This window comes from Bos indicus x Bos taurus, chromosome 7, assembly GCF_003369695.1.
Source record: "Bos indicus x Bos taurus breed Angus x Brahman F1 hybrid chromosome 7, Bos_hybrid_MaternalHap_v2.0, whole genome shotgun sequence".
Lineage (NCBI taxonomy): Eukaryota > Metazoa > Chordata > Mammalia > Artiodactyla > Bovidae > Bos > Bos indicus x Bos taurus.
The window spans coordinates 37,634,888-37,658,780 of NC_040082.1; the positions used below are offsets into that span (position 1 = coordinate 37,634,888).

At 37.4% G+C, this 23,893-nt stretch overlaps 1 protein-coding gene across 5 annotated transcripts in view; it reads left to right on the forward strand.

Annotated features, from left to right (window-relative positions):
• Window positions 1-23,893, forward strand: part of GABRB2 (gamma-aminobutyric acid type A receptor beta2 subunit) — a 293,254-nt gene that overhangs the window by 233,987 nt on the left and 35,374 nt on the right. For 3 of the 5 annotated variants that reach the window (XM_027545758.1, XM_027545759.1, XM_027545761.1), the window contains exons 7-10: window positions 9,750-9,887; window positions 11,555-11,707; window positions 15,616-15,860; window positions 20,180-20,293. In XM_027545758.1, the coding sequence (XP_027401559.1) occupies window positions 9,750-9,887; window positions 11,555-11,707; window positions 15,616-15,860; window positions 20,180-20,293 (650 nt within the window). Of the gene's footprint in view, window positions 1-9,749; window positions 9,888-11,554; window positions 11,708-15,615; window positions 15,861-18,733; window positions 19,899-20,179; window positions 20,294-23,893 lie in introns of those variants that run through there. The other 2 variants (XM_027545763.1, XM_027545762.1) reach the window with 2 other exon arrangements.

The following is a 23,893-nucleotide window of genomic DNA, read 5'->3' on the forward strand; positions in this document are numbered from 1 at the left end:
CAAGGAGCACTGAATATTCATTGGAAGGACTGATGCTGTAGCTCCAATACTTTGGCCACCTGATGCTAAGAACTGACTCATTGGGAAAAGACCCTGATGCTGGGAAGATTGAAGGCACAAGGGGACAACAGAGGATGAGATGCTTGGATGGCAACACTGACTCCATGGACATGAGTTTGAGCAAGCTCAGGGAGATGGTGAAGGACAGGGAGGCCTGATGTGCTGCAAACCATGAAGTCACAAAGAATCGTACACCACTAAGTGATTGAACAACAACCAGGAACACTGCCTTTTTTAATGATTTTGAGGCTGGTACATGGGAGTGATATGTCCCAAAATATAAACAGTGTGCATGGCTTCTGTTCATCACTACTCTCTCAAAGGGAGCAGGGATCTGGTGGGCCACAGCTAATGGATAGCATGTGTGTGTGCTAAGTCACTTCGGTTGTGTCTGACTCTTTGTGATCCCAAGAACTGTAGCCCACAAGGCTCCTCTGTCCATGGGATTCTCTTGGCAAGAATACTGGAGTGGGTTACCATTTCCTTCTCCAGGTGATGTTCCTGATCCAGGGATCGAACCTGTGTCTCTTACCTCTCCTGCATTGGCAAGTGGATTGTTTACCACTAGCAACCCACTCCAGTGTTCTTGCCTGGAGAATCCCAGGGACGGGGGATCCTGGTAGGCTGCCGTCTATGGGGTTGCACAGAGTCAGACACGACTGAAGTGACTTAGCAGCAGTAGCAGCAGCAGCAGCAGCAACACCTGGGAAGCCATGTCACATGTCAAACAGTTTGATTCAGAATTTTTGTACACATGCCACCCTTAGTAAAATATGTATTAAGTAGGAGAAGTGCTAGAGAGAAATTATCAGTCATGGTTCTTCAGCCTCCAGGTTAGTCTACTGACGAAGACCAACACATCCACAGATCCTCTATTGCAAAACTGGTGATGAAGAATATGAATAAGGATTCTAGCACAGTGCCATGGAAAACCTCAGGGGAAAAAAGAAAAAAAATCCCCACTGAGGGAAGATGAGACCATGTCTTGAGAAATATGGAAGTTGAAATGGGCCCTGAAAGTATGCAGAAATGTGATGTGAAAGATAAAGCTATTGCAAGTAACTTCATAATTTGAACCAAGGCTAGGCAGTCAAAGTGTTACTAATGACTGTGGGCAGAAGACCGGCTTTAAAAGAGGTAGAAATATAACAAATGAGGCTACAATAAACAGTTCTGAATGCCTGACTAAGAATTTGCATTTAATTCTGAACCTGCTGGGAAGGCCATCAAGAAATTCTCCATATATTTTTGTTTGCCTTTTAAGGCATAGAAGAAGCATCATCAACTTCTTTGTAAACAAAGAAATGATAGCAGCATGTTCAGTGTAGATTAGAGGAAGGGGCAACACCTAAAAGGTTGTTGACTAGTCCATTGAGGAATAAAAATAAAAGATGCAAAGATCTAATGCAAGAGTAGAATAGCGTTAAATATTCAAAGAAAACTTGAATGAATACAATTTTGCAGAAAACCTTTAGATGTAGCCCCATCTTCCTTTCTCTTCTATTATTTCATTATTGGTGAACATAGGTCATAGATTATTAAAGAAAACCAGACCTTGAAAAGTGGTGGCATCAGAAGTATCACCTCTTGTCCCTTATAAGAGAGGAAGAACTGGGAAAAGATACTTTAATTTTGGAGCTTATAAAAACTTAATGCAGAAGCAACTTTGTTCTCTGGGTCAGGATAGATACCAGATATGCCTTTCCTGACTCCCATGGCAAAGTAAATGAATTTTTCTCCATAAAAACTCATACTCAGTTGCTATCCAAAGGATGGTCCATGAACAAACAGCATCATTTCTACCTAGGATTTGTTAGAACTACAGAATCTTAGGCTCTACCTACTTAATCAGTGTTTGCATTTTAGCAAGATTTCCAAGTGACTTCTGTGCATACTAAATTTGAGAAGCACCAGCTTGTTTGTTTGTTTGTTTGTTTGTTTGTTTTTCTTAGCTAAAGGTTCTCTTTTCTGTATTGCTTCAGGATTTAGGGCTCATGCATGTGGAAAAATCAGGGTTGGGAGATGGAGAGGAATCCTAGTAACCATAACCCAGTCAAGTTCTCCTTTCAAGACAGAACCATTTTAAAGAGTTTAAGGCAGTGTCTGACACAGAAGGCTTTGTAAACCACAGCTACTGTTATGATTGTTGTGGCTGTTTTTGCCTATTATTATTTTCAATTGCTTTCTCATGTCTGAAATATTATTTTAATTGCTTTAACTTTCCAATCACAGGGAAGCTTAAGAAACACTTCATGGAGCTAAACTGGCAGAAAGACCTACCACTTCACCCTGCTCCATACAGAGACAGTAAATACTGAGTTTTGCATTGAAATCCAATAAAGAAATGATCTTTAAAGTACAATATCTGATATTTTGCTTGATTATGATCGATTTCCTATTCTCTTACATCATACAATTTGAATTTGAAAATGGTAATAACAAAAAACTCAGTTATCTCTGATGTGGGACAAATTTTGGGTCATGACTTGATGATGTCCTCACTAAGGTGCCACTAGGTAATCAAGTCTGACCCATCCTAGGCCAATTATTTGAGGCTGCTCGAGGTCTAGAAACAATCTGACAGCAGAACATTTGTGTCTGGCAGTCCATCTTAAAGAGCAGAGTGAAGAATAAGGTGCAATTAAGGAGTCAGAGCAATCACTCAGAGTGTCTTGGAAACACTTTCATTGCTGAATTTGAAGAGCTGTGGCTGACAAGTGAGTTTCTCTCTCTCTCCCTCTTGAAAGATCCCTGTAACTTTAATTGACTGTACTCAATTGCACCTTTGCACTTATGTACAGGCCTCTGCATGGAGTAGAGTCCATTCTGATTATGGACTGATAGACTTCTAATCTGGTCACTGAGTTAGTCGTGAGAAGAATGTTTGCATTCTTGTTCTCATCCTAAATGGCAGTACAGTTGACCCTTGAACAACACAGATGTTAGGGGCCCACCTGTCAACACAGTTGAAAATCCCCCTCTAATTTATAGTCGGCTCTCCGTATCCACAGTTCTGCATCCTCAGTTCCACATCCATGGATTCAGCCAACCATGGATCATGTAGTATTATAGTATTTCCTATTGAAAAACAATCCATCTACAAATGGACCTATTCAGTCCAAACCATGTTGTTTAAAGGTCAGCTGTACTATGTAGCTGTTGCTGTGTTGAATCAATGGAGACAGAATACAGATAACTACCTAAGAACATTTAACAGTCCAATTGGCAAAGTTAAAGTAAGTATCAGGAGAATAATAAATTGCTTTAATTTTCCACTGGGAAAAAAATGGCACCATTGATAATTCAGTTAATTCTTCTAAATATTCTCATCAGCCTCCACTGTTTAATATCTTGGTACAGGTTCATATTTTTGGCATATTAATATCCTTATAAAATATAATATTTACTTAGTAGATAACAAAATGAATATATAAACTATAACTAAAATAAGGAAAAAGCTTATTTAAGTGCCATGTTACATAGTTAGATATGTAAGAGTTGTGAGAACCTGTTCAGCTATTTCATAAATGTTTTTAAAATGGTGTATTTTCCTCCTTAGATCTCATTTAGTTAGTACATACATTTACCAATATCTATCATTCATGTCTACATAGATTTACAGATTAACATATTTGTCCTTCCTGATCAGGGTTTAGTAACATTTCATGCAGTTTTAATTCCTCCTAGATAAATTTCAATAAATTTGTATTTTGGTTTATCTGTAAGCCATCTGAATTGATGTGTGTTATGTTTTAATGATAACAATTCAATTTAATCACTCAGTTTCTAGAATCCCATGAATAAAATATAAAAGATGAATTTACCTTGCAAGACACTAATGAGGAGCATCAGTGCATCTCTTGCTTCTGATATCCTTTAAAAGATATCTAATTATTTTTTACTCATTATCATTATGAAAGCTGTAAAGTCAGGTCTTACGTATTTGCATATGTTTTCTTTTATTTTTTAATCACATTGAGAGACTGCTAAATATTCCTTCAGAGAAAATTCAAAGAAAGGAAGAAAACTAGGTCTGCTTTCAGCTAATCCTATACAGTATGTTGAGCTGGCTTTTGAACTTGACCACCCTGGCACTGTTATGGATTGTCGTTCTTTCATCTACAAAAATCAATGATGCAGGAGTTTAGATTTGCTTTCCATTTACAATATTCTATACTTGGTTAGCCCAAAATGAAGGCAAGAAGGTTGGGTTTTTAAGCCAGCAGTAGCCAAGGAGTATCTACAATATACTGCTCCATTGTGTCAGATGCCATAATCTCAGTCATCAAAATAACCTTCAAATGTTTTGACTATCACTTTGGACAGTCCTATAAATGTCACTGAGCAGCTAAGTTTTCTCACTGTGAAAATGCTTATATGTTTTTATGAAATAGCAAAGTGGCATGTAACCAAATACACGTTTTCATTTATTTTAAATAATTCTTGTTTAAAAAGAAAGTATTAAATTTTGAGCACTATCTACCAGGTACTTTTCTAAAGTGTTTTACAAGGAACAGTTTATTGTTCGTGCTTAACAACTCTGTGACATAGATATTACTATTAATATCTCAATTTTCGTGTGAGAAAATTGAGGATCAAGAGAGGTTAGGTAACTTCAGTTCAGTTCAATTCAGTCACTTAATCGTGTCTGACTCTTAGCGACCCCATGGACTGCAGCATGCCAGGCTTTTCTGTCCATCACCAACTCCCAGAGCTTGCTCAAACTCCTGTCCATTGAGTCAGTGATGCCATCCAACCATCTCATCCTCTGTCATTCCCTTCTCTTCCTGCCTTCCGTCTTGCCCAGCATCAGGGTCTTTCCCAATGAGTCAATTCTTTGCATCAGGAGGGCAAAGTATTGGAGTTTCAGCTTCAGCATCAGTCCTTCCAATGAATATTCAGGATTGATTTCCTTTAGGGTGGACTGGTTGGATCTCCTTTCAGTCCAAGGGACTCTCAAGAGTCTTCTCCAACACCACAGTTCAAAAGCATCAATTCTTCGGCGCTCAGCTTTTTTATGGTTCAACTCTCACATCCATACATGACTACTGGAAAAACCATAGCCTTGACTAGATGGACCTTTGTCGACAAAGTAATGTCTATGCTTTTTAATATGCTGTCTAGTTTGATCATAGCTCTTTTCCCAAGGAGTAAGCGTCTTTTAATTTCATGGGGGCAGTCACCATCTGCAGTGATTTTGGAGCCCAAGAAAATAAAGTCTCTCACTGTTTCCCCATCTGTTTGCTGTGAAGTGATGGGACTGGATGCCATGATCTTAGTTCTTTGAATGTTGAGTTTTAAGCCAGCTTTTTCACTCTCCTCTTTCACTTTCAAGAGGCTGTTTAGTTCTTCTTTGCTTTCTGCCATAAGGGTGGTGCCATCTGCATATCTGAGGTTATTGATATTTCTCCTGGCAATCTTGATTGCATCATGCCTGGCATGAAGATTGCATCTTTATCCAGCCTGGCGTTTTGGATGATGCACTCTGCGTATAAATTCAATAAACAGGGTGACAACATACAGCCTTGACATACTTCTTTCCCAGTTTGGAACCAGTTTGTTGTTGCATGTCCAACTGTTGCTTCTTGACATGCCTGCAGATTTCTCTAGCTGATAAGGTGGTAACTTGCCCAACTAATATATAAGGAGAAATGTATAATGAAGGATTTTTCTATTATACTCAAGGGCTATGTTATCATCAGGTGACTTTTATTGAATTCACTCAGAAGATATTTATTTAAGGCCAGGTACTCTATGTGCCAGGTACTCTGCTAGAATCAAGAGACAGTTATGTCTCTTCACAATGCCAATCATCTGGATAGACAACCATTGTTCAAATCCATATATATATAAATAATTGTTCAGTAATTGCTGCCAAGTGCCTGTTCTCTGCAAGGTATTGTCTAGCAAGCACTATGTAAAATATCTTGCATTTTGACAAAAACCTATATTTTATTATAATGTTTCTACCTATTAAAAAACCATTAGGCTTCTCTTCTTCAACTGTATTGAAATAACATTGATACTCCATGCCTCTCTGCAAAGTTTCTGTTACAAGATTTGTAGTGATGAACAAAAAAAGATAAATACTGAAATTTTTTACTTTAAAAATTTATTTTAAATCAAGGTTTTGGATGAAGAAAGGAGACTAGAGGACCAGAAACACACTCTTTACTAGTTTAGATTGAGTCCTCTATTGCAGTGGTCCCCAACCTTTTTGGGACCAGAGCCCAGTTTTTTGGAAGTCAGTTATTCCGTGGACCAGGGGCAGAGGAGATGATTTGGGGATGATTCAAGCACGGTACATTTATTGTGCACTTTATTTCTATCATTGTTACATTGCGATGTATGGAAAAATACTTATACAAATCGTCATAATGTGTGAATCATATCATCAGGCATTAGATTCTCAAAAGGAAAACGCAACCTAGATCCCTCCTATGCACAGTTCATAGTAGGGTTTGTACTCCTAGGAGAGCCTCCACTGATCTGACAGGAGGCGGAGCTTAGGCAATAATGCTTGAGATGGGGAGAGGCTGTAAATACAGATGAAGTTTAGCAGGCTCACTGGCCGCTCACCTCCTGCTGTGCAGCCCACTTCTTAACAGGCCACAGAGTTGGGGACACTGCTCTACTGGAAATACTGAGTTGACTTTTCTCTTGTCCTATTCTTTTGAAGATGGCTGCATTCTAGAAAACTATTGCCTTCTTGTTTCATAAATACTTTTTTCATGTGTATACACAGATTCAGTTCTATAATACATTTCTAGCTATCTGGCTTGAAATTAGGAGTAAGTTGACCTTCTTTTGTTATTTTAAGTTGTTTTATGGAAGGTGGGAATGTCATCGACTCTAAACAGTTTTATAACTGAGAAATGTATTTCGATAACCAATGAGAAATGGGATTAAATTTGAGTCAAAGTCCTGGACTGTGAGTGTTCCCATAGCCACCTTAGGAAAATTTTGCCATTTAGAAAAAGAGTAGTTATCCTTTGGGACAGACAGCTGAGTTCTTAGATTTAGGTGGAGAATATTAATGGAGTAGATTATTAAGGAGTGAGCTCTTTTCTGAGAATCTGCTTGCTATGCCATTTACTTAAAACCTAGGCTTTCCTTTAAAATCATGAAAAACTTACTTTTAAATCATGCTTTTAAGTGAAAAAAAGACATTCTCTAACAAAATAAAGGACTCTATATGTAATCATGCTGATAAAAATGTTGGTGATGTATAATCTATTTAAACTCCACAATTTTTATTACAGTTTGTGATGTTTGCAAATAAATGTGCTTCCATGCATGCTTAGTCGCTTCAGTCGTGTCTGACTCTTTGTGACCCTATGGATTATAGCCTGCCAGGCTCCTCTGCCCATGGGAGTGGGTTGCCATGCCCTCCTCCAGGGGATCTTCCCAACCCAAGGATCGAACCTTCATCTCCTCTATTACAGGTGGATTTTTTTTACCACTGAGCCTCTGGGGAAGCCCTGGCAAGTAAATAACCCTTTTAAAATCATTAGCTATTGTCCAAAAACCTATCATTATGGAATCACAAGTTCAAGTTCTCAGTAACTGTTCCAGGAAAACTACATTTCTATTATCACACAAAGATGACTGCTCTTTTGAATAAAGAGAACTTCATATTTCTAGAAAAGTTAAGACATTGCCTGACATTGCTATGATTTACACAGATTCTCAAATAGAGGGTACTGTAATTCTTTGAAAAATAATTTGCTTCCACTTTTTCAGAGATTTGACTTTCTCTCTGGCAAAATGTGGTTAATTAGAAATCTCAAGAACTAAGAACTAGAGGATTGGCATTCTAGTCCTCAGTGTTACACTAACTAGTCACATGTCAAAAGGCAAAGAACTTAAACTTAAAACAAGTCTTTGTTTTCTAAGTCTTTTAAGTCTTAAAAAAGTCTTTGTTTTGTTGCTTTTGAAATTGGGGAAAGCAATATATGTTCTCCAAGCTTCCCTTTTGGCTCAGCTGGTAAAGAATCTGCCTGCAATACGGGAGATCTGGGTGTGATCCCTGGGTTGAGAAGATCCCCTGGGGAAGGAAAAGGCTACCCACTCCAGTATTCTGGCCTGGAGAATTCCATGGATGTGCAGTCCGTGGGGTCACAAAGAGTTGGACACAACTGAGTGACTTTCACTTACTTATAGCTCCTGCTAAGTCGCTTCAGTTGTATCCGACTCTGTGTGACCCCAGAGACGGCAACCCACCAGGCTCCCCCGTCCCTGGGATTCTCCAGGCAAGAATACTGGAGTGGCTTGCCATTTCCTTCTCCAATGCATGAAAGTGAAAAGCGAAAATGAAGTTGCTCAGGTTGTCTACTTGAAAGTTATACAGTCGTGTCCGACTCCTAGCGACCCCATGGACTGCAGTCTACCAGGCTCCTCCTTCCATGGGATTTTCCAGGCAAGAGTACTGGAGTGGGGTGCCATTGCCTTCTCCACTTATAGCTCCTAGACTTGTAAAAATTCAGCTATCTGGATACAGATGTTCTTTGAAGAGATCAATGTGATAAACAAATATACTGTGTGCTTTGAGGGGGGGATTTATGGGGGCTGGATGAGTTTGTATAATATTGGTATTTGCTGGATTTCACTGCATGCTTCCCTCTACATCATTGTTTACAATATAAAATGTGTCTATTCATTGCAGTTATGTTTATGCTTACTAATTAGTTATTAGTTAGCTTCCTTTGTGGTTCAGCTGATAAAGAATTCGCCTGCAATGAGGGAGACCTGGGTGTGATCCCTGAGTTGGGAAGATCCCCTGGAGAAGGGAAAGGCTGCCCACTCCAGTAATTTGGCCTGGAGAATTCCATGGACTATATAGTCCATTGTGTCACAGAGTCAGACACAACTGAGAGACTTTCACTTTCATTAATTAGTAAATGTGTGTTTGCCCCACTCTGTCCCATGTATTGAAAGGATCATTATCCTTTTATTATTTTATAAATAAAATGTTTTTATTATATAGCAAGTCTGCACTGACAAGCATAGTAGGTGTCCAATAAGTAATTGTTGGATGAATGTAACCAAACCCCTTAAATGTGCTATGCCTTTGCAGTGTACACTATTCATTTGTACTTATGCTCTTAAAACTCCTGGAATTAATGTTGATATAAATTTTTAGGGAGTTCTTTGGAATTTAGATATGCTACACAGTCAAATTTAGAGATCACGTCTGTGAATATTAAAAAAGTTAGTGGCTCACTTCTTCATAATCACTCCTTTTCCGACTTGAAATCCAGATATTTTGTATTGGCAGGAGAGGGTTCAGTACTATTCAATGCTGACTGATAAATGATTTTCCTCTTCTTTTCTTCTCTTAGAGTACCATCCAGGGCTAAGTGATAACATGATAATGTTTGAGAGAATGAGATTCGTAATCAGATAAACCTAGGTTCAAGTCCCAATGATACCACTTCCTAGTTACAAGACTTAATACAAGCTGTTAATTTCTCTAAGCCTATTTCTGTAATGTGGGCCTAATTATTCTTCCACAGTGGGATTATTGTGAGGATTAAAGGTGGCAATATACTTAAAGTGCTTGGTATGATACCTAACACATAATAACCTTTAGCTGTAGCTATTATCCTTTACATAGTTCATCTTCTAAACAGTTTTTGTTTCTATTTTGTCTGTCTCCTGTGTATCTGTGTATGTGTTTCCTTTTACAGATGGATATACAACCGATGACATTGAGTTTTATTGGCGTGGGGATGATAACGCAGTGACAGGAGTAACCAAGATTGAGCTTCCACAATTCTCTATTGTAGATTACAAACTGATCACCAAGAAGGTTGTTTTTTCCACAGGTTTGTATCAGGGGAAATGGTTAAGAGAAAAGGGGCTTTATCATATTTTGCCAGAAGAGTTCATTTATATCAGGATTGGGTCCCAGGAAAGAATGGGGACTCTAGAAGACTTAGGTCTGTGAAAATGCTCAGTTCCCCAACAGGCCCATTTGGAACCCATCCAGTTATTTTCAAGAAGGTACCCACAGCAAAGCGAATGTGTCTCATATATTAGAGGAGGGAATAAGGGTTAGAGATGGCGTATGGAGAGAAATGACCCAGAAACAACCTGGGTCAGAGCTGTCCCCCTGGCATAATGCATCTCACAGAACTGATTATAATTGTTTGAAACACACTGAGGACAGCCAAGTCACAGTTTGCACAGGTCTGACCACAGTGAAGTTCTCTAAAGACAATAGGATAGGAGGATTTCACATTTTTCTCAGAGGGCAGGACTTTCCTTATGTAGCCTTACCTACTGTTCGAAGCTCAAAGATTTTCCAGATATTTAGAGTGTCTCGATGCCTTTACCATCTTACTCTTCCAGAACTGAGGTCAGGCTGGTTTTAGTCAGCAGTTTTCTCCATACTCATTAAAAGAAAATTAATAAGCCCCCAGGAATATACCTCTTTTATTTTTCTTATTGAAATGAATTCCTCAAGCACAGAAATAGGTAGTACTATAACTGTAGATCTTGAATTGTCCTTCTGCTAAGGACTCAGGCACTTCCTGTCCCTGAAAACTACTTCAACCAAGAATACAAAATAGCCTCCAGCTTTGCAAAGAGAACAACAGAAACTTTTCCTAGATTTGAGGTCCTCTGAACCCCTGAGACACTATGGAAATGAGTTTCTACTTAAAATATTTTTTCTTTAATATTAACATACTTGCTTCAGCCCATGAGGGCTAGACAAGGCTTTCTTTCAATTAGTAAGAATATTCTCCCCTGCCCTACATGTACACACCCTGTTTATCAGTGTGACTTTTTTATGTTTTAAGACCATGTTCTGTTACGTGTCTTGTTTAAAATATAATTCCCTAGATTCCCACCATCAAAGGACCCAGTTTCAAGAATCTGATCCTTTAGTTATATCCCCCACAAATATTCCTCAGGAAAAGTGACTCTCCATCCATATTTTGGTGGGTCAGGAATCCCTTTGTAACTTTGATGGACGCAATGAAATCAGATAAAATACTGCATCACAAAATTTCAGGGAGTTGCTATACCAACTGAAGCCTTGCCACTGATCCTCACCTTAACATGCATCCAGGGGCTTGTTGAAGAGATGTCTTACGCTACAGTCAGAGTGTGCATCGTTATTCTTATGTATAAAAATGTACAGGATGGACTTGCTGAGAAACAATTAAAAGGGGAACAAAGGGACTGTCTCAAAGTGTCTTATCATTACAATCGTAGAGAATGTAAACCTTTGATTCAGTGTAGGAGGCTGAGCAGGGAAGAGCTGGAATTCTTTTAATTACTGGTGAGGGTGGGATATAGTCAACACTGAGTAAGTCTTGCTAATTAAAAGCCCTGTTTGCTCAACTACTTTTGTATAAGGAAGTGCCCTTCACCAGAAGCTAAAATTGAATTTAGGGAAGATATAGAAACTGTTTATGGGTCTTTAAAGGAAAGTATCCTATAAATACTGACTGATAATGATGATGTTTTAAAATTGTCTTTCTAGGTTCCTATCCCAGGTTATCCCTCAGCTTTAAGCTTAAGAGAAACATTGGTTACTTTATCCTGCAGACATATATGCCATCTATCTTGATCACTATCCTTTCCTGGGTCTCCTTCTGGATTAATTACGATGCTTCTGCTGCAAGAGTGGCATTAGGTAGGCATGGGTCTGACTGCCTGCAGCGTGTGCCTGTGTGTGTGTTCATGCTCTGGTGTACTTTTTCCTTACCCTCAAGTTTGTGATGCGTGACGAGACCTGACTGCACACATTACAAGAATTTGGATATGAGACGTTGGATGATCTGATTCAGCGTTTAAATCAATTGAACACTAATTAAAACTCTTTCATGTCAAAATTAGTTAACTATATAACTGTCAGTAATGAAATTAGTCGCATCAGCTTGATATTTTTATTGAAGCATAGTTCATGTAATACTGCTTGGTAATTGTCCAGTTTTTATCTGTGTTTTCTTACCTGAAAAGACCTATCTTCCATCTTTTTTTTTTGAGTAAGAAACAAAGAAATGCAATGTGCAACAAATCAGTGAGTGGAAAGAATTCTAAAGGTTGATTAAGGCTTTGGAATAGCACAACAGGGGGCAGGAGACAACAAAGTGTAGGAACATTGGGGAATCATCCATGGCATCACTCATCTTATGCTCTGATGTTTTTCCATTATAATATCAGAGGAAGAGAATAAATTACAGTTCATGCACATTTTTATGTTGCTAACTCAAGATATAGTAAATTTATCACCTTTTACATGATCTTTATTAAGTCCTGACTAATCCTTATAAAATATAAAGTTGTTAACTGCTCCACCAGTAAATCTCAATTAAATCAGTATTTCCTTAGCAAAGTCATTTATTTATTCCTTCAACAACATTTTTTGTATACCTACTATGTGTCATACATACGAGGCACTGGAGATAAAACCAGTGCCCTTCTGGAAATTATGTTCTAACATAAAAAGGTAAAAAGTAAATTTATTTTGCATATAACATGCAAATTACATAATATAGTAAACATAAGAAGTAAGCAAAAGAAGGGGAGGGCATACTGGGGGACAGTTTAGCATCATCGGGGTAAACTTCATTCAGTAATTGCCAATGGACAAAGACTTGAAGAAGATCAAGTCACATCAATGTCTAAATGAGTCTATTTCAGCGAGATGAAAAGGCCCCCAGGTAGAAACAGGCCAAAGAGGTGAGCAAGGTGACCAGTAGGTGGGTGCAGATTGAATTTCTGCGTACAGACGTCAGGCAGAGGGAACTAAAAGATGTTGAAGTGGTCTAGGAGCCATCATAACGTCTTTACTTTTATTCTGAGTGAAATTAGTCACTGAGCAAAGTGACATGATTTCACCTATAAAGGAATAACTTTGACCGCTGGATTGAGATTAGATTTTGGTGGTTCTAGGATGGAAGGAGAATTGATGACCTCTTAGACTGAATCAAGTCCCCTGTGATATAGTCTCCTAAAATACTGTAGAACACCCTTGGACACGAACGACAGTTATAATTTATATTTATTTGGTTTGTGATATCCTTTTTCTTCATAGTATTGAAGATACCTTGGGAGAAGGCCCATACCTAATTTTGCTCCAATTGTATCTGTAGTGTCTCACACGGTGAATGGTGTTCAGTAAATATTTGCTGGACACAGTAATGAATGGAACTTGCAAATATCCTGTTATTCCAAAATAAAAGTCTCTTTTCATTTTTATGCCTATTATAGGAATAGTAAGTAAGTTATTTACTTTTTAAAGAAATGTTTAAAATGTCTTTTATGTGAGCAGTTTAATACTAGGTCAGAAACACCTTAACATAAGATTTAGATAAGTAGTGACATCAGTATTGTCAGTTTTATAATACACATGTAATAGTCATGTCATACAAGATAAGCTCTAGATGAAATAATGAAAAGTGAAATTGGAAAATGTATCAAACTAACTAATACAGAAAAGATATGAGAACTATAAAACACCTAGATCTAAAATATAACCATGGTTTTCTGGCCATGCTCAGAATCAGATGCTCAAATTTATTTTTTCTGTGTCTATTTCATTAACATGTAGACAAACAAGACAAAAAGTATGATTGATCTTATTTGACAAAATTAAATCAGAAAACATATGTTCCTAAAAAAATAATAGAATTGAAAATTAACATTGGGTTGTGTCATTGGGTAGTGTGTTAAGGACACAGGTTTTGGAATTAGAGAGATCCCAGTTCAGATGTTGACTCTACAACTTCACATCTGTGTGATCTTGACTTCTGACTCCTATTTTCATATTACTGTTTTGCTACAAAGCTGGACCTTATCAAACCTCAGGACTTTGAACTCCCAGTGCTTTTATCCAGCATTTCTCTGTCCCTCCAGTTATAGCTTTGAGGGAAACTACTCCCCACTGTTGAAGATGCTCCCTCAGCTGGGCAAAAAATTATAACCTGAGCTAGTATGGCATTTCCCATAAAGCATCGTGTGATACTTCTGTAGTATTAATCTGTGCATTATGTGCCTACATTCCCAACCCCAAAACACGAAGGCTATAGACCTGCTTCCTGTTACTTTCCACCTCTAGTTTCCATATTTTTGCCATCATTTGTTCATAGCATCTATTCATTGATTTCAATATGCATTTATTGATTTCAGTACTATTACTATTATTTGGGGGCTTCCCAGATGGTGCTAGTGGTAAAGAATCCACGTGCCAATGCAGGAGATGAAAGAGACGCAGGTTCAATCCCTAGGTTAGGAAGATCCACTGGAGTAGGAACTGGCAACCCACTCCAGTGTTCTTGCCTGGAAAATTCCATGGCCAGAGGAGCCTGGTGGGCTAGAGTCCATGCAACTGCAGAGAGCTGGTCATGATTGAGCAACTAAACACACACACATACACACACACAATTATTTTATTTCCCCTTCATTACTTTCTTATTCTGAAAGACTCTAAGCTGGTATTCTATTTCCTGTCTTGTATGCTTCCCGTCTGTGCTCCACTCTGGTGCCAGAGCGATTGTCTAAACACAGTTTGTCCCTAATGCCTGTCTGGTTGAAGCTGGTCAGTGGCTCCATGTTGCCTTCAATTTTAAGTTCAAGCTCTGCATTAAGCTCTCTGTATGTGGCTTTCCATTATTCGGGCCTTACTTAATCTCCACTTTTCTCATCCTTCTTCCCATCATATCCTTTAATGTACCCACAATGAATTTCTTGAGATTCTTTTGATGGGCTGTGTACTTTCATCCCCACAAAGCACCTCCCTAAAAAAATTCTCTCCACTACCAGTGCCCTTAGATCTACTATCACTTTTGATCTCCAGGTTTTGGTTGCCTGGGTAACTCCCACTCATTCTCCAGGACTCAGCTCCAAAGGTGGGATTTCCTGATCGTTTCCCTGCCACATCATGAGCTAAATTATGATCCACTCTGTTTTCTCAACTCCTGTCTTACACACATGTCTGCATAGCATTTAATTCGCATCTCCAAGTCCCACACTAGATACATAACTATAACCATAAAGCTATGATTAAAGAAAATGTCCCCAATGATTAATGTTTATTATAAATTAATGATTTATGCATATTTCCTAGGCCTATCACAGGGCTGATATATAATAATTGCCCAGTGTATATCATGTGCTTCCCTCATAGCTCACCTGGTAAAGAATCCGCCTGCAATGCAGGAGACACCGGTTTGATTCCTGGGTCAGGAAGATCTGCTGGAGAAGGGATAGGCTACCCACTCCAGTATTCTTGGGCTTCCCTTGTGGCTCAGCTGGTAAAGAATCCACCTGCAATGCGGGAGACCTGGATTTGATCCCTGGGTTGGGAAGATCCCCTGGAGAAGAGAAAGGCTACCCACTCAGGTATACTGGCCTCGAGAATTCCATGGACTATATAGTCCATGGGGTTGCAAAGAGTCAGACTTGACTGAGTGACTTTCACCCACTCACTCATATATTGTGTGGGATATGTGAAAAAGTAAAAGAGTATAGTTAACCTTTCCAGCTATGATGAAATCAGCAAGCAAATACAAACATTATTATTCTGTCTCATTTTTGCAGGAATTACAACTGTGCTAACAATGACCACTATCAATACCCACCTCCGGGAGACTCTCCCTAAGATCCCTTATGTGAAGGCCATTGACATGTACCTGATGGGGTGCTTTGTCTTTGTTTTCATGGCCCTTCTGGAATATGCTTTGGTCAACTACATCTTTTTTGGGAGGGGACCTCAACGCCAAAAGAAAGCAGCTGAAAAGGCTGCCAGTGCCAACAATGAGAAGATGCGCCTGGATGTCAACAAGGTAGGTTCAAAGGGCAAGCCCTCCTTGCTTCTTAAAGTCATAGAAGAATGCCTGCCATATAGGTTCATGGTCTTGTTAACAAATGAGAAAACTAAAGCCCAGGGAAGACATCATTTGTGATGGAGACATAATTAGGGCCCAAATTTATGACACATTTAGATGCCCTTTACCTTAACACTAGGGTGGCCCAAACTGCAGTCATCTGAGACCACTTTTGTGACTTTTTCCATTTATGAGCAGAATGTGTAGTATTATTTACTTTATGTTTATCTAAATTAACTCATTTTATCTAAATTGATTTATAAAGGAAATTTCATATCACTTATATCAGTATTACTTGCTGGAAGATAATCTTAAACGAAACTACACTATTAATTCTAGGTTATATTACATAGAGGCTATGGGCCTGAGCTCTGCATTCTCTTTGATTTAAAAGAGAAATAAGCAAGTACAGACTTGTGTTAAAGACTCACCAGCAACAAACTGGCACTTCGTTTGTGAAGTCATCAGATGGATAGAAAGAGAAGTGGAAGGGAAAAAAAGAATAACCTTCTAAGTGACAGATAATTAGTTAATGCCTTTCACATTACCACCTAAAATCCTTGAAGCATTTGCATACAAGAGGCCACCATGTTGCTTAAGTCAAGCATAGTCAAAAAACAATTTCCATACGGTTTTAAATCCAACTATTTTTTAAAGCAATCGTTCTCAATCTTGGGTGCCCAATCAAATGACAAGGAAAGTATTAAAAATTACTGAAGCTTAGGTTTCTTCCCTGGAAATTCTGATTTGGTTGTCCTGGGGTATGCCTAAGCATCATAATTTTTAAAATTATCCTAATATTATTCTAATTTGCATTCAATATTTAGAATTTCCATTTTGAGCCTATTGATAGCAGTTCCAATAGATCTTCCTGTCTATACTTCAAAAATACTTCACCTGGCTTCCTGCACTGGTAACTTTCTGCACTGAGCAGAATATTTATGCACATGCTTTCCCTGAGTCCAAATTTAGACCCTTCAAAATATATGAGAAAAACAAGATCTTATTTTAATATATCCCATAAATAGTGTTTATAAAGTAGTACGTAATGTGGATTTGATAAATAGCTCATAGTGATGGAACTAAGAAAATGGTAATACTTTTAAGCCATCTGGAATTGTTAACCATCCAATAATTATTTAATTGACATTTTAATATTTCTAACTTCAATTTAATTCCAAGGATAGCATACCATAAATCATCTCTGCCATTGAATTTTATTTGGAGCAAATCCAGTGAAAATTTCTGACTCACTGATATTTTCCATATATCCATAGGTCTGATATTTGATTTTGGACTATTCTGTAAATCAAAGGCATTCCTTTTCCAGGAGATGATATTCATAATAATGCAAATTTTAAGTGTGGCCCTTATAAGTCAGTAAACCACAGGGTCTAGGAAGTTGTCAATCCCTTTTAAATGCTCTCGATTTCAGTTATCGGGATCTGTTAATAGATTCCAAGGTAGCATTATGGCCCTCTCAGGCTATCAAATGAGAGAATGCTTTTTAAATCCATTTTATGATTTTCCTGATAAGAGTAGCTTTAGTAAAGAAGAGAAAATGAATAAATAAATAAAACTATCTCATAGGACTGCAGTTTGAAATGAGACTCAATCAATTGCCTAATGCAAAGCTAACTTAAGATTACATCTGATCTCTTTTTACTTTCATCGACCCTATTTTTTACTTATCAATTTGCATTTAAATGATACATTTAAGTACCAGAGAGTGGCAGTTTTGTTGCAAACTGAACCTGGAGAGCTTCAGACAGTTTTAAATTCAGTGTACAAGATGGAGGCAGGGAATGGTTCAATGGGCAGGTACCCCATAGTGATGCAGAACCCATCCTCTTGGCTAATGTTGGATTTGCAATTCAGAGCAGAGAATGTGAGAGAACAAAAAAGATATCAGAGTTCTTCTAGTGCAGTGGTTCTCAAATCACAGGCAGTTTTGCCCCTGGAAGAGTATTGACAATGTCTGTAGAGGTTTCGATGGTCAGAACCATGAGGAGGGGATTATCACTGGTATCTAGTGGGTAGAGGCCAGGTGTGCTACTGAACATCGAATAGTGCATGGGACAGCCTCCGCATGACAATTATCCAACCCAAAATGTCAGTCTTTCTGAGGTTGAAAAACCCTGTGCTAGTCCAATCCTCTGGTTTCCAACTTGAGAAAAATATAAGATGCTTGCCCTGTTCTTAAAACTCTTTAGCATAAATTGTATGAGTTGTTTCTCTGCTTTCTCAATCAGCATGCATAACATCATGGTTTCAGAAGTTGCCATTTAGCACAAAGTTCTGAACAAATATTTTGGAGTCAGATTTGACATTTACCATTTAATAGTTATATGATAATAGGCCAAAAACCCTCTTTGACCCTTCAGTTTTCTCATCTGTAAAATGGAGTTGTCCTTATTCAGAAGTTATTATGAAGTTATGATAAAATGTAGAGAGAATAGCATAGTTCTAAGAATATGATTGGCACTATGTAACTGATGAATATTAATAAAATTATAAGCATGATTATTTTAATAATAAAATTTTCAGTCTCCAGTCCTATTGGTGGTACTTGCCTCTGCATTTTACATGCTCTGATATGTAGGATGCAATCCCATCTCTAAAACAAGAGTATCATCTAGAGGAATGTTTCACATTGGAAATTTTAAAATCAAAGCAAAGAAATCATTTTTCAACAGACACTAGCTATAAAATCTGTAACAGACCAACCAAAAACTGTATCAGCTATTTCTTAGGCCAGAATACTTACAGCCATTTGATTAGATTTTAAAAGGTAACTATCTAATACCAGACTCCTTTTTTTTTTTTCTTAGCCCAGCATGGAAGGTTAGAGGAGACCCACAGAGGACCCTGATTGCACAATGCTGTCTTTCTTTTTGGCATTATGAATAATGCTATTTTCATTCTTATCAAGAATGTTCCTTCTTTTCAACTGTAATTCTACAGTCATTTTTTTTTTTTTTAAAGCTCAGGCACATATAATCAACTAAGTATTGTTGGATGCTCTGGAGAAATCAGTCATGAGGAGAAGGATTCACTTTTACAGGTTCTTTTGATAGTTTTTTAAGAGACAGAGGCAGCATGTCAGATAATCTAAAGTGATTTTTAAACTATTCTGTGTCCTGATGTCAGAGGGGGATGAAAATGGGAAGCCTAGCCAGGTGGGAACCCACTCACTGGTGCTCAAAATTGTACTTGCAGTTTTCTAATCTCTGTATAAGCTTCATGTAAGGTCTTATTTTAACAAGAGTATCTGCAGCTCTTAGAACAATCCTTAGCCTTGTGTTTAAACTGATGCAAAAACTAAGGCTCTTAAGGAAAATGAAATATCCGAGGTAGCATAGCAGAGTTAACAAGATTCTGAGGCCATCTAGGTTTTCCAGTCCTTATCCAATAAAATTTAAAAGTCGATTCCACATTATCCATATTTTCAGTTCAGTTAACATCACCTAAAATAAACCTTTCTGTCTATACACAAGAATCCATAACTGACAATCACTATTACTTTCACAGTTGTCTCCATGTGACAAATTAAATTGTAAAATACTAAGATTTTAAAAAACAAACCTCAAACTAGTAAGAGTTCTACTGAATATTTTTCCCACGCATCTTTAGAAGTAGTTTAAAAAAAATGCAGTATCTTTTTCAAATGTTAGGAAAGTCCTCCTGTTACACCTTGCATTCTTCTATTTTGTGTGTGTGTCTGTGTGTGTGCTTGTAGAATTTTCTGTTGATAATTTCACCCACTTTTCTTGTCTATGCCTCCAAGTTTTAGCTCTTTTTTTCTTTTAAGCTTTATGTTGTTTTCTTGTTTATTTTTCTGCCAATAACTAGATACATATATTTTTGAGAATGTAGTTACTTCATCTTTTCAGTACCATTATTCTTGGATATGTGAATTGCCTGCAGTGTCCTTATTGTATTGAGAAACCCACAGCCACCAGTTTTCCAAATAAAGCTGTGCTGAGAATATCTCTATCGGGGGGACATCCTTCATTCTGCATTCATGGGTTTTATGAGTCTCTAAGTTGTCTTTTTCATTGAACCTAAGATCTTTTAAATTTATTTATTTATAATGTTTGGAATTAGATTTTTAAGTGATAACGTTAAAAAGATATAACTAGAAGTCCTAGTTTCTGTTAAGGTCGGTCTTTCTAAAGGCCAGTAGCATTTATCTATATCCAATTTACTTTAACCACCAATCCTAATCTAGTGGCATCAGTCGACTTAATTAGCACATTCTCTACTTTGTCTTCCAGATTTTTTATAAAGATATTAAACAAAATGGGACCCAATATCGATCCCTGTGGGACCCAACTGGAAACCTCTCCCCAACTAGACGGACTACCAATTACGATTTCTCTCTCTATACGGTTAGATAGCGAGTTTTTAATCCATTTATTTGTATTTCTGTTGGAGCCAATTTGTTTAGCTGTTCCCGTTAAAATAATGTATGGGAGTTTTTACAGATAACCTATGGACTTGTATCCATAGAGACGTGGGGATGTGTTAAACGTTTTCATGGGACCCTAATGGGATTTTCTTGGGTTTTTGTTTTTTTTAATGTAGTTATGATGAATCTAAACTGCAGTGTTCCATTCAGTCATTATTGTTGTGCTAAAGAAAGAAACCAGATGGATCATGTTTTGAGAGCTCCTTTTCATTTGTATTGAGAACATGGAGTGTCATTATATGCCCCGGCCTTTCTTAGTTTTCTTGTTGTGTTTCTTCTGGTTGTTGGAATAGGTGGAAAATTATAGTCCCTCCCTAGGTTGGCTCAGAATTCAGGAACCTATATTTTTCTGTCCTAGATTATTCATTTGTGTCTGAGAATGTTATGTTTGCATCAAGTCCTTATTTCTTTATTATTATTTATATTTTATAAATAAGTATTATCTCAGCAGGCCCAGTGTTGCTATAATGATAGAAAAGAGGCAGTAACTGAGATTGTTTTTTGTCAATGCTCTTGACTTACATGAACTCCAAAGAAAGTCCACTGAGGGCTAAAACTTGGAGTTTGGTTTCTGAATCCTGACATGTTTACACGTCTTAATTGGCAAACTGTCGTTCACCTTGCCCTCCCAACTGGAGGAGGGAAAGGGGGATGATAATAGTCACCATTCCAGATTATCATCGCCTATGTGTCTCTCAGTTTTCTTCTATTTCTCGATGAGGCCACAAATGGTACTGAATCTGTAAATCTTTCCTATGAGGACTTGATGCCAGATGAGTTGTCATTACTATATCTTGAAGTATCATGTTCTTCCTTAGTTTTGTGCCTCTAACCCCAAATTCCTTGATTCCTCATTGTTACTGCCTTTCTGGTGGGAGACAGGTATGGTTAACCTCTTAAATTGCTAGTTTGCTTTGTTATTTTAAGTTGCTTTTTAAACTTTGTTACTTGGTGTGTTATACATAGCAAAGAGTCTGATAAAGGGTATCAGGTAGATTCCAGAAGAAGAGATGTTTGAAACTTCATTACTCAACTATTTTAGTTCTAATCCCCTACTATGCCTATTCCCTTAGGCTGTGGTGTTGCTGCTGTTCTTGTTTTTAACCGAAGCCACTATTGTGGAAGTGGAAGTAGACTGATTTGATTGGGCAGTATTCTAGGCAGAATGCTAATCATGTAGAAACATGTCTGACAGAGTTTGGGCTTATAATGAAAATGGTTGAAAAATACTGTATTTTTCAAAATCAGAATCAGAGTATACTTCATGATTCGTCTTTGATTTACACTGGGTTAAAGTTGCATGAAAATTCAGGAATCGCCTCAGATTATGAGAATATTTGAAGGAAAATGTGCCTCTTTGGTGCTCTTTTCAACTGATGGCTTGAAAGAGTTAATGATACTCTCTGATGCTATGACGTGGACCCTCATGTGTCAAGGACTCTTTCTAATTCATAAAACAGTATGTTAAAAGGAATGATTTACATTGAAATATGAATCTTAATATCTTCTGCATTTATGGTTTTTTTTTTGTTGGGTATGTGTTTACTCTGTCCTTTGAATTCTCTTTTAAGTTCATGTTTAGAGTATGAAATAAGGGTCAATATTCAAAAGTTTAAATATTGAGCTATTAAACCTTTCACCTGAAAAAGTGTTAAAATGTATTTGACAATCCTTAGAGTTAGGAGGGTGCACCTGGATGATGGTAGCTGTTAGACTGAACTGGGTTCACAGCCAGGCATGGCCTTTTATGAGCTGAGTAATATTTCGCTTGTTTAACCTTTCTATCCCTCAAGTTCCTCAGCTGAAAGCTGAAATACTAATTTTTGCTTCATGGGACCACTGAGAGGATAATTTGTTGAGGTCTTATACAGTACCAGGCATAGAGCACTCTATAAATAGTCACTGTTCTGGGGATGGTAGCAGTGTGTATCTTTCCTAATTTTTATTTTGTTAGATCTACTACGGTTTTATGATTATGAAACTAATTCTTGGCCATGCTTTTTTAAAAAAATATGCAGAAGGCTATGAAAACCTCCAGGGTTGACACCTTGTTAACATTGCCCTTTTTTCATTTAGTCCCATACTTTTATATAAATAATTATGCTCTACTATTGAATGTATGCTATTTTCTACGTACCTTTTTTTGTGTCTTTAAGTATACAGCATTTCTAATAACCACAAACTATTTCCTTGAATGTACCAGGATTTATACAACGAGCACCTGTTGTTAGACGTGCATGGTTTCTAAGTAGTTTTCAATTATAAACAACTCAAATAAGTGTTCCGTTACTGACATGTTTGTACACCATTGATTTCTAATACATTTCTTAAAGTGAAATTTCTGAGTCAAAAAGCATATGCCTTAAAATTATGATGCATATTTCAAATTGTTCCCTAGAAACGTTCTACTGTGGTTTATATACCTACTATGAGAGTGTGGCGGTACACACACATGTGCACACACACACACACACCACCCAGCCCTTAAAATGATGAAAAAATAGAAAACTGATGTCTGTTTTCTGTTGTAAAAAGTGTTAGAGAAGTTGAGATATAAGAATCCAAAACCCATGTGCAGTTTTCTGTGTCCAAAAGCCATAGAGGATAACATGGCAATGGAAAAGCAAAATAATCAGTACCCAACTACAACTTAAACTCTGCAGAGAGACAGAAATGCATAAGGAGAGCCAGTAGTAGGAAAAGCCTATAGAAAAAGTCTGTCTCAAAATAAAGCATCTAAACAAAGAAGCAGCATGGCAGCTATACAGGAAAGCTCTCAGACGACATACTTCTCTCCCTCTCTCTTTCTCTGTCTCTCACTCATTGGTGGAGACAGAGGAACTCAGCATGCAAAAGATAATGACTCTTTATGGGAAAAAATACTTCAGGATATATTAACACTTTAATTTAAAAGTGTTTTTCTTGGAAAAATTGAAAGAGGGAGGAGGGTTCAAGATGGGGAACACATGTATACCTGTGGCAGATTCATTTTGATATATGGCAAAACCAATACAATATTGTAAAGTTAAATAAAATAAAAATTTTTTAAAAAAGAAAGAGAATATGAAACAAAAGGCCAAGTATAAACAATTTTCTTAGACACTAATTAAATCTAAAATTCTAAGAAAGAAAATCAGTATGGCAAAAACATCAAGGCAGTACCACAAAGTTCAGGCTATAGAAAACCATGTCAAATACAGAAAAAGAAAAAAAGAGAAATACAGATAAAAACCACTTAGAGAAAACAATAAATATACAGGACAGGTACAGCAGAGTAAGCATACAGAACTGCGGTTTTTGTGAAATATAGGATGAAACAAAAAGAAAATAGAAAAAATATTTAAATCTGACATCATTAACTGATTATAATGATGATGATTAATATTTCTTGAATGCCATGTGTCTGCTTAGACACTCTACATATCTTGTTATGACATAAGTCATTATTACCCTATGTTGTGAAAAGTGAAAGTGAAGTTGCTCAGTCGTGTCTGACTCTTTGCGACCCCGTGGACTGTAG